This window comes from Heterodontus francisci, chromosome 2 (assembly GCF_036365525.1).
Source record: "Heterodontus francisci isolate sHetFra1 chromosome 2, sHetFra1.hap1, whole genome shotgun sequence".
In the NCBI taxonomy this organism is placed as follows: domain Eukaryota; kingdom Metazoa; phylum Chordata; class Chondrichthyes; order Heterodontiformes; family Heterodontidae; genus Heterodontus; species Heterodontus francisci.
In genome coordinates, this window is record NC_090372.1 from 195,730,547 (window position 1) to 195,742,783 (window position 12,237).

At 41.5% G+C, this 12,237-nt stretch overlaps 1 protein-coding gene across 2 annotated transcripts in view; it reads right to left on the bottom strand.

The window, feature by feature from the left end:
• dnajb6b (DnaJ heat shock protein family (Hsp40) member B6b) overlaps positions 1-12,237 on the bottom strand; it is a 182,000-nt gene that overhangs the window by 133,891 nt on the left and 35,872 nt on the right. For both annotated transcript variants that reach the window (XM_068015006.1, XM_068015007.1), the window contains one exon: positions 7,254-7,349. In XM_068015006.1, coding sequence (XP_067871107.1) covers positions 7,254-7,318 — 65 coding nt within the window. In that variant the 5' untranslated portion in view covers positions 7,319-7,349. The remainder of the gene's footprint in view (positions 1-7,253; positions 7,350-12,237) is intronic.

Here is a 12,237-nt window from a genome sequence, read left to right on the forward strand (position 1 = left end):
AAGAAATGAGAAAACCTGCATAGTATTAAATAACGAAAGCTGACAGACAAATGGGCAAATTCACTTAGTGTTGGGAATGGTTCCTTATACCAACACTTTAGGATAGATTCCTAATCTATTTCAGCCAGGTGGCAATGGAAACTTATTGGCACTGAAGGGGATAAAGAAGCTGGACAGAAATCTCAGCCTCACCGTCCATGCTCACACAAAGGCTAATTGGGCGAGATACAACAGGGATAACCACCACCTGCAGAACTACACCCAAACATGAATCACTGCCATAATACAAGGCGATTAGAAAGGAAAATTATGGGGTTTAAAAACAAATCAGGTTCAGAGGAAACTTGAAATTACAGTGCACTTCTCAAATCAATGTCAATTCAAATTATGATGAATTAGAGTACTAAATACTCATTTTGCTATTTTAGTTACATTACTTAACTCAAATTACTGGAGAGTTCACAATTTTAAGCACAAAAATGACCATTACCAAAAGCATTTTCTCTGGTAATCTGTTAGAACTCTGGCTGAAACAGGTAGAAATATTCAAATGTTACATTATCTACTATTCATAAGGATTGCTACATTTAAGAAGCATTCACCCAAATAGGAATGACAGCATCAAAAGAAAAACTGACCATTTAAGAGCTGTGTCATATACCTCCACTTTGATCAAGTGATCTTCCTAACTGCCACATACAAGACTTTGGGAGCGCCACCCTTTTTTAGTCCAGTAGAACAAAGACCAAGCACAAAAACAGAAGACAAAAATGTAGATCCAAGTGGTACCAAGCAGGAAGGGAATCTAGTATGTGGAGAATGAAGGCAAAGAATAAATACTATACCTGTAGTATAGTAGGTAATGCAACATTCATTAAACCTTCAAGAAGAATCAAATTTGTTTGCAAATTTCAAAAGGAGTGTTGCAAAAAAAAGTATTAAAAGACTTTAATTACCCGAATATAGATTGGGAAAAATAGGGAAGGGTGGAAAGGAGAATTTGATATGCACACAGCAGAACTCAATCGATATTCGTCCAATCCAAAAAGGAAGCAAACAGTGTTGAATCTGATTCTGGGAAATGATTTAGGGCAAGTGGAACATTACAATAGGAAAACAACTAGCTAACAGTGACCACATAATTCAGTTTAAAGTAATTATAACAAAAGACCAGAAAATATTGATGGTAAAAATGCTTAACTGGGGAAGAGCGCATTTCAATGACTGAAGGAACCAAGCACAGGGAGATTGGAAAAGCTAATTGTAGAGTCAAGCAACAATGCAGCAATAGAGGGCATCCAGGGAAGAAAATGTTCAAGTAAAATCTTTGAAGGGAATAAGTACAGCACCCAAAACTAATGCATCCAATAAGAAAAAGGAAATAAAAGTTTAAATAAAAAAGGTAGTTTATAAAAAGTGTCAGGAGCATAACCAGGAAAATTCTAAGTATAGGAAACAATTGAAACTTAACAGAAGGGAAGGGAGATGAGAGAAGATTAGCATGAAACATTAGTGTAATGGTTTGCTAGGGAAAAAGTTGGCCGATTAAGGACTCAAAGGGAAATCTTCATGTCGAGGCAGAGGGCAATTTTTTTATTCTTTCATGGGATGTGGGTGTCACTGGCAAGGCCAACATGTTGCCCATCCCCAATTGTCCTCGACAACTGAGTGGTTTGCTCGGCCATTTCAGGGGGCAGTTAAGAGTCAACCACATTGCTGTAGGTCTGGAGTCACATGTAGGCCAGACCAGGTAATGACAGCAGATTTCCTTCCCTAAAGGACATTAGTGAACCAGATGGGTTTTTAAACGACAAATCAATGATAGCTTCATGGCACCATTACTGAAACTAGCTTTTAATTCCAGATTAATTGAATTAAATAGAATTTAAACTCCACCAGCTGTCGTGGTGGGATTTGAACCTATGTCCCTAGGGCATTAGCCTTGGTCTCCAGATTACTAGTTCAGTGATATTACCACTGTATTGTCTTCCCTTAAAGTATTACAGTAATTTTGCATTTATCTTTCCAAAGGAAGTGGATGATGTGAAGGTCACATTGAGGGGGAAGATACCGACAAGAAAAGATTAGTATGACAAAGTTGATAAGTCAGAAGAAATGCATCCCAAGGTACTGGAAAGCAGCAAGCATAGAAACAGCAATTGCATTGGACAGAATCTTTCAATCCTCATTTGATACAGGAGTAGTGCTGGAAAGCTGCTAATGTTAGACACTATTCAAGGAAGCGGAGGGGGATTAACCAGGAAAGTATAGGCCAGTCAGCTTAGCAGTGAAGCTATTGGAAATCATCAGGGACAAAACTTTCATTTAGAAAGGCATAGGTCTGACAGCCAACATGAATTTGTTGAACTTGAGACTAACTTGTTTGAATTCTTTAGTGGGGGCAACAGTTAATCATCAATAACCTTCCTTCAATCATAGGGTCAGAGTGGGGATGCTCGCAGATAATAGCACAATGTTCAGCACCATTCGCAACTCCTCATACTGAAGCAGCCTGTGCAGAAATGCACCAGGACCTGGACAATATCCAGGCTTGGGCTGAAGTGGCAAGTAACATTCGCGCCACATAAGTGCCAGGCAATGACCAGCTCCAACGAGAGAGAATCTAACCAGTTCCCCTTGACATTCAATAGCATTACGATCACTGAATCCCCCACCATCATCCATGGGGTTACCAATGACCAGAAGACCAGAAACTGAACTGGAGTCACCATATAAATACTGTGGCTACAACAGCCGGTCAAAGGCTAGGAATCCTGTGGCGAGTAACACCTCCCGACTCCCCAAAGCCTGTGCATCATCTACAAGGCTCCGTAGACAGCACCTTCCAAACCCATGAACTCTACTTCCTCAAAGGACAAGGGGAGCAAATGCAGGGGAACACCACCATTTGCAAGTTCCCCTCCTAGTCACACACCATCCTGACTTGGAACTATATCTTCGTTCCTTCACTGTCGCTGGGTCAAAATCCTGGAACTCCCTTCCTAACAGCACTGTGGGTGTACCTACCTCACATGGACTGCAGCGGTTAAAGGCAGCAGCTCACCACCACCTTCTCAAGGGTAATTAGGGATGGACAATAAATGCTGGTGTAGCCAGCGACGCCCACATCCCATGAATGAAAAAAAAACAGAAGTTTGATGAAGCTTGTGCAGTAAATGTGGTATATGAACTTTTGGAAGGCATAGACTTCAGATGAAAGCAATGGATACAAAAACTGAACGACAAGAAGCAAAGGATAATGTTGAATAAATGTTTTTCAGACTGGGAGGCAATTTGCAGTGACATTGCCCAGGGATATGCTTTGGGTTCATTATTGTTTTCAATTTTCATAAACCTCCTCAACTTGGGTATAGAGAGCAGCATTATAAGGTTAGCAAAGGATCTCAAACTTGACAAAGCAAATGAGGAGGAAGATAGCTATAGGCTTCAAGATGACAACCAGGATGGTGATCACCAGTCAAACAAAGTTCAATACAAATGTGAACTGATGCACTTTAGAGGATCAATGGGTAAAGACGGTATACTATAAATGGTGCGATTTTGGTAGGTGTGGATGAGCAGAGACCCCTTGGTGTCATGCATCATTAAAAGGTGACAGGACAAGCTGATATGGTAACTAAAAATTGGGTTACTTGGGTTTATAAATAAAGTCAGAATGTAAAAGCAGAAATTATGCTACAACTTTGTAAGTTACGATTAGGCCGCAGCTAGAGCACATGGACAATCTGGAGCACCGCATTTCAGGAAAGTTGTAAAAACATTAGAAAGGGTACAGAGCTGCTTTACTCAGATGTTACCAGAGATGAGGGACTTCAGTTATGAGCAGAGCTCAAAGTTAGGACTATTCCCCTTGGAACAAAAAAGGTTAAGAGGTGAGATTTTCAAGAAGAGGGGTTTTGACAGAGTAGATAGAGAAAAACTACTGGCTCTGATAAGTGAGTCAATAACTAGAGGTCACAGATTCAAAATCATTGGCAAAAAGATCTGGAGGGGAGATGAGGATAACTTTTTCACCCAGTTGTCAAAAATCGCTCCACTTGAAAAGGTGACAGAAGCAGATTCCATAAGTAATTTTAAAAGGGAATTAGACAGATACTTGATGAGGAACTTAAGAGTTACAAACAAAAAGCAAGGGTGAGGGACTAAGTAGGACTGCTCTTTCGAAGAGCCAGCAAAGGCATGACAAGCCAATGGCCTCCTTTTGTTCTGCAAGTTTTTATGATTCAATGAAACAATGCATCCAGACTGGGACATGTTCAGGCCAGCTCAGACCTCAGCAATGCAAAAGTGTTCATTATCCTGCCAGGTCAAGACAATGCTCAGTAAAAGCTAACTTTCTTCAGCTAGGTGATTATTTAGAGGAACATCTGTGCATGCTCACCATAAAAGTGGCTGCTGCAAAAGGTGATAAAAATTATATTTTCTCTTGACGGACCCTCTCTGTAATGAAGGCAAGTAAATTAACCGCATTATCCATTTCCTAGCCTGCAGGCTGGAAGCAGTTTCCAATGAATGATGGACCTTAATACACTGTCCTTCCTGCATTACCTGCTCTACCACCCTGCAGAGGGCACTCAAACCAATAATGCATGTCCGTATAAACAAATATTCCCTTTCGCCTAGTAAAACAAAAACTTTTCAGTAGTTTCAACATACTAATTTTAGAAATTGACAGGAAACGGTAAAAAGTATTACAACTGGCCTCTAACCACAGGCCATCGAACAAAGAAGAAAAGAATGCCACAGCTCCCCAACCAATGGCTCCTTCTGGATACCAAGCATAGATATGTATTGATCCTAGTATGCACATGATCATGAGTGTCATCAGGCTGTTACATTTCCCTAGGTTCAGTGGAAGGACCCTCACTATCCAGGTTCAGTTGTACACAGTTGAGTGAGGAACTAAAGCAGCCTGTGTAACAGTAGGTTAGTAAATTTACTAACCCAGCAAGAGACTGTTCTTACAGTAATCCAAAGACTAGACTTTTAACAAATTATATTACTGTTACATGAACATAATTTAAGAATAGGGCTTTATAATATTTCTTGGAAAAATCTAAATTACAGCTCTTGAAGGAAAACAGTCAACTCAATGAAATGGAGTGATTGAAAGACCATGTCAGTCTCAAGCCAGCTCTCGGTTAACTATGAGCACTACCAATTTTCAGTCACTAGATGTCATTGCAGCATTTTACAAACAGTACAGGCCAATTTGCTGTAGCAAGGCATCTTAGTCTCTGTCATTAGTGAGACTTTCCCTTGCATGTTTAAGTTTTAAAATTTTTGCACAGCAAGATGCTGAAAGGGAGTTGATAACTATACACTGAGGAAAACAGGGAATCTGGCACCCGAGTAAACCAGTGCTTGCCAACTCCTTATCCAATTGGATTGAACGGAGAAGCTTGACATCACTAAGAAAAATGCAAAAATCTATTAAAGACATGGTAGCAGATCACTTGGGAAAAAAAAATCAATATGATCAGACAGCATCAATACTTATGAAAGGGCAATCATGTTTTTTTTTTGAGTGTGTACATAAGAGGGAACCAGTGGATGTTGTACATTTGGATTTTCAGAGAAATTTGATAAGGTACCATACAGAGGTGGTTACACAAGATGAGGGCTCAGATTTTAGGATATATAATAGCATGGATTTAGGACTGGATAACAGACAGAAGAAGACAGCAACAAACAGGTAATTTTCAGGATGTCAGGGTCTAACAGTGGAGTACCAAGGATCAGTGCTTGGGCCTCAACCATTTACATATCAATTTATTAATACAAAGCTAGGTGGGGCAGTAAGCTGCGAGAACAGAGGCTGCAAAAGGGAATGGGCGAGAAGGTGGTGGACTGAGTATAACATAGGGAAGTGAGAAATTATCCACTTTGGAAGGGAAAAGCAGAATTTTCTTAAATGGAGAGACTAGCAAATGCTGGTATTGAGGGATTTGAGGTTCCTTATACACAAAGAGCTAACATCCAGGTAAAGTAATTAGAAGACAAATGGCATGTTAGCCTTTATTGCAAGGAGGTTGGAGAAGATTAAGTAATTTATATATAGGGTTTGCCTCCTTATCCAAGGAAGGATATACTTACCACCTTGCAGTGGGTACAACAAATGTTCACTAGATTGATTTCTGGGGCAAGAGGGCTCTATGAGGAGTGGTTGAGTCAAATAGGTCTATATTTGCTGGAGTTAGGAAAAATGAGGGGTGATCTCAAATGAAACAAAATTCTGACAGGATTAGACAGGGTAGATGCCAAGAGGCAATTACCCATGGCTGGAGAGTCTAGAACTGGGGGGAGGGGGTCAGTTTCAGGATGACAGGTCACCCAGGAAGGATTGACATAACATTTATACAGTGCCTTTAATGTCATAAAGCATCCCAAGGTGCTTGAGCATTGGAAAACAAAGTATGACAATGCCACAAAAGGAGATATTAGTCAGATAGCCAAAAGCTCGATCAAAGAGGTAGGTCTGAAGGAGTGTCTTAAAAGGAGGAAAGCGAAGTGGAGAGGGAAAGGAGTGTAGGGAGGGTATTCCAGAGCTTAGGGCCTTGGCAACTGAAAGTGCAGCCACCAATGGTGGAGTGGTTAAAATCCGGGATGCTCAAGGTCAGAATTAGAGGAGTGCAATATCTTGGAGGTTGTGGGACTGGAGGAAATTACAGGAGATAGGGAGGGGCGAGGCCAAGGTGGGATTTGAAAACTGGGAGCCAATGTAGGTCGGAGGAGAATGAGGAGAAACTTTTCAGCAGGTTGAGAATCTTTGGAACCCTCTACCCAGGAGGGCTGTGGATGCTCAGCTGATTAGTATATTCAAGATTAAGATTTTTGGCACTAAAGGGAATCAGGGGATAGGGTGGGAAAGGAGTTGATGTAGATAATCAGCCATGATCTTACTGAATGGCACAGCAGGCTAGATGGGCTGTATGGGGTATTCCTAATTAGGATATTAAGAAAATGTAAATTAGAAGTGGGTGAATTCAATGTTAAATCTGGTGCAGAAAGTAAGAGGGAATGGAAGATTGGGCTGAGAAAAGACAAAAAGCAAATTTTTTTAAAAAGTTAAAATTTTTACAACAGATCAGCTTCCCACATTTATAAAATGTGGGACCGTTTCCCACCTAATGCCTCAAATCATTGCATTGAATCAATAATTAAAATAAGCTGAAATGTTAATGTCAGACCATTCTAATATTTAGATTAGCATCTATAGATTATATACTTACGATTTTTTAATTTCATCCGGAGTGGCATTTTTGTGTACTCCTAATACTTGGTAGTAATCCACCATCTTTTAACGATTTACCTCAAGATGGAAAGCCCTACAAGTAACACAATTCAAAAATTTTAATGAGTATTTTAGTGCATTCAAGTGTTAAGCTGAAAGAGTAGCTGCAAAATGTGTGAACATCTTTCCAGATCATGCATCATTCCAAAAAAAAAGATCTGCACAACTAGCCTGTGGCAACAGTAAATAATTGTAGTCACATTGAAGCATTTAGCCTCTGTACTGGCACATACAATTGTTATTCAAACTGACCTATGCTATGTTTCCAATTTAACATTAGGCAATGCAATTAAAAAGGTGCGCAGATGAACATCACAAAGCTTAATTTGCTAAACATCAATTTATAGTTGGATGAAACAAATCAGGGATGTTGTAGAGATTCGGAAAAATATTTAAGTACATGGATTTTAACTCTGCAGCTGCCCAACAGCTGCACAGTAGTTTCTTACAACCACCCAACAATTGCTCTCTGGAACCATATACTTCTAAATTCACGGTTTAGTTACAGAAGTAAAAAAAAAATTCTGACTAAACTGCAAGGGGTGCATCCAAGCACTGGACAGAATGCAGGAAGAGCCACAGGCTTTTTTTTTTAATTCTTTCATGGGACGTGGGCATGGTAGGCTAAACTGCATTTACTTTAATGTAAGCCACCTTACAGGCAAGGCAGATGAACTCAGAGCATGAATCGGTACATGGGATTGAGATATTATAGCCATTACGGAAACGCGCTTGAGGGACGGACAGGACTGGCAGCTCAATGTTCCGGGGTACCGATGCTTCCAGCGTGACAGAGGTGGAGGTAAGAGAGGAGGGGAAGTTGCACTATTGATTAGGGAGGACATCACGGCAGTACTTAGAGAGGATACCCTGGGGGGGAACGTCCAGAGATGCCATATGGGTATAACTTAGAAATAAGAAAGGGGTGATCACTTTGATGGGATTATACTATAGGCCCTCCAATAGTCAGAAGGAATTGGAGGAGCATATATGTAGGGAAATCACAGATAGGTGTAGGAATTATAGGGTTGTAACAGTAGGTGATTTTAACTTCCCTAATATTGACTGGGACTGCCTTAGTGATACGGGATCTGATGGGGAAGAATGTTAAGTGCGTCCAGGATAGTTTTCTGAAGCAGTATGTGGATGGCCCTACTAGAAAAGGGGCTACACTCGACTTCCACTTAGAAAATGAGGCTGGGCAGGTGGTTGATGTGTCAGTGGGGGAGCACTTTGGGACCAGTGACCATAACTCTATTAGCTTCAAGATAGTTATGGAAATGGATAGGACTTGTCCTTAGGTTGAAGTCCTAAATTAGAGGAAGGCTAATTTCGATGGCATCAGACAGGAACTCTCAAAGGTTGAATGGGAGAGGCTGTTTACAGGTAAAAGGAATGTCTGGCAAGTGGGAGGCTTTTAAAAGTGAGATAGGAAGAGTTCAGGGCTGGCATGTTCCTGTTAGATAGAAGGGCAAGGCTGGCAAGTTTAGGGAACCTTGGTTGACGAGGGATATTGAGGGTCTGGTCAGGACAAAGGAGGCGACATGTCAGGTATAAGCAGCTGGGATCAAGCGAGTCCCTCGAGGAGTATAGGGGATGTAGGAGTACACTTAAGGAAATTAGGAGGGCGAAAAGGGGCCATGAGATTTCCCTGGTAGATAAGATTAAAAGAGAATCCTAAAAGATTCTATAAGTATATTAAGAGTAAAAGGGTAGCTAGGGAGAGAGTAGGTCCGTTAAGGATCAGTGTGGTAATCTATGTGTGGAGCCACAGGAAATGGGTGAGGTCTTAAATGAATACTCCTCGTCTGTATTTACCATGGAGAAGGTCATGGAAGCTAGTGAGTTCAAGGGAGGGAACAGCGATACCCTGGAGCATATCAACATTACAAAGGAGGTGGTGTTGGAGGTTTTGAAGCGCATTAAGGTGGATAAATCCCCAGAGCCTGACCAGGTGCATCCCAGGATGCTATGGGAAGCAAGGGAGAAGATTGCTGGGGGCTGGCAGAGATTTTTGTATCATCGTTAGCCACGGGTGAGGTACCGGAAGACTGGAGGATAGCTAATGTTGTGCCTTTATTTAAGAAGGGCAGCAGGGATAAGCCAGGGAACTACAGGCTGGAGAGCCTTACATCAGTGGTGGGAAAGTTATTGGAAGGGATTCTGAGAGACAGGATTTATATGCATTTGGAAAGGCAAGGTCTGATTAGGGATAGTCAGTATGGCTTTGTGCGTGGGAAATCATGTCTCACGAATTTGATTGAGTTTTTCAAGGAGGTGACCAAGAGGATTGACGAGGGCAGGGTGATGGACGTTGTCTACATGGACTTTAGCAAAGCCTTTGACAAGGTCCTGCATGGTAGGCTGGTCCAGAAGGTTCAACGCATGGGATCCAGGGTGAGCTAGCCAATTGGATACAAAATTGACTGCGTGATAGGAGGCAGAGGGTGGTAGAGGAGGGTTGTTTTTCCGATTGGAGGCCAATGACCAGTGGCGTGCCGCAGGGATCGGTGCTGGGGCCTCTCTTGTTTGTCATGTATATTAATCACTTGGATGTGAATGTAGGAGGCATTAGTAAGTTTGCAGATGACACCAAAATTGGTGGTATCGTGGACAGTGAAGAAGGCTGTCTAAGGTTACAACAGGATATAGATCAACTGGGAAAGTGGGCAAGGGATTGGCAAATGGAATTTAACTCAGACAAGTGCAAAGTGATGCATTTTGGGAAGTTAAACCAGGGCAGGACATATACAGTGAATGGCAGGGCCCTGGGGAGTGTTGTTGAGTGGAGACACCTTGGGGTGCAAGTACATAGTTCCCTGAAAGAGGCAACGCAGGTAGACAGGATGGTGAAGACGTATGGCATGCTTGCCTTCATCGGCTGAGGCACTGAGTACAAGAGTAGGGACGTCATGTTACAGTTGTACATAACGTTGGTTAGGCCTCATTTGAGTACTGTGTGCAGTTCTGGTCGCCGCACTGCAGGGAAGATGTGATTAAGCTAGAGAGGGTGCAGAAAAGACTCAAGCATGTTGCCTGGTTTGGAGGGCATGAGTTATAAAGAGAGATTGGATAGGCTGGGTCTGTTTTCCCTGGAGCGAAGGAGGCTGAGGGGGGACATGATCGAGGTATATAAAATTATGAGGGGCATAGATAGGGTAGATAGCCAGAGTCTGTTTCCCATGGTAAGGGTGACTAAAACTAGACGGCATAGATTCAAGGTGAGAGGGAGGAGGTTTAAAGGGGATCAAAGGGGTAAATCTTTCACACAAATAGTGGGTATCTGGAATGAGCTGCCATAGGAGGTGGTGGAGGTAGGCAGGAACAATAGCAACATTTAAGAGACATCTGGACAGGTACTTGAATGAGCAAGGCATAGAGGGATATGCAATTAATGCAGGCAGGTGGGATTAGAATAGATAGGCATTATGGTCGGCATGGACGCAGTGGGCCGAAGGGTCTGTTTCTATGCTGTACGACTATGACTATTTGTTACCCATCCCTAATTGCCCTGGACAACTGACTGGCTTGCTAGGCAGTTTCAGAGGGCAGTTAAGAGTCAACCACATTGCTGCGGGTCTGGAGTCACATGTAGGCCAGACCAGGCAAAGACAGCAGATTTCTTTCCCTAAAGGAAATTAGTGAACCGGATGGGTTTTTACAACAAACTGATAGTTCCATGGCACCATTACTAAAGACTCGCTTTCAATTCCAGATTTTATGAATTAAATGACTATCAAATTTAAATTCCATCAACTGCCTGGTGGGATTTGAACCAGTGTTTCCAGTGCATTAGCCTGGGCCTCTAGATTACCAGGCCAGTGACATCACCACTATTCGACCACCTCTCCTTTCTAGAGGGTTACGAGGCACTTTAAATTTTCACTGTTGAAAGGAAGTGAAAGACGACTTGAGTAACTAAGAAAGGCATAAACCCGGAGTACCATTTTCAGCTACACCTCGACTGCAGGACACACGTACATCTGGTAAAAGGCAAGTTCAGAATATGCCCTTCACATAAAACGAAGAAATGACACGGTGCTGAGAGTAGTGGAAGCAGAGCATTGTGATCAATCAAGAAGCAGTTGGTTGCAATAATGGAATTGTTTAACATTTGGCACGATATCAACTTCTTTAAATCTCCATGTGCAAAGCATTAAAAAAAAGCAACTTCATTGAAATCATATCCCAGCCTAATTTGATATACTTGGCAGGTTCCAGGCAGTTTGTCTTCCTTGTGTAGATTAGGCCAGATTACTTGACTTGAATACAAACCTCCTGTGGAATTTATACAAATATTTTGTTGAAAACTCAATTTATTCAAATGTAGTTCACTCCTAATACTTTCCTGAAATTATTTATTGACCCATCATGTTAAAATTTAGAAGTTTTAATCCTGCAGTGTCAGGCCAAATAGTTACTGCCAACAAAGGAAAGAAACTACCAGAAAAGGAAATTATTATTTATTTATTTTTTTAATATGTAATAGTTCGGAGCAGTAGGCACAAATTTACTTCCCACAAATGGAGTAGCAGCAAATCTACCGTAACTAGGTGTTACTGGTATCATTTGTTCATTCCTGTGGTTTAAAACGTTTGCTCAGCAATTAAAGACCAAGTCACAGTCTAGTGTAGTTCTGCCCATTACTTTCCAAAAACAAAGATCACATGCAATCAAAATAAATTGAAGCAGTTTCGCAATTCAGATTCCAAATTTACTACGGATTTTAACTGCATATCTGGGCAAGTGAAATGGGATGAAAGCAGCTGCAGTTCACCTATGAGACACACATGGAAAGCTGGGCTAGATGGGGTGAGCAACCTTACTATAATTCTTTGGAGACAATGTCTTCATTTTTGTCTGAATCACTATCACAATGTGCCACAAGAGGATAATGAAACCCCACACAGAATTCAGGTTAA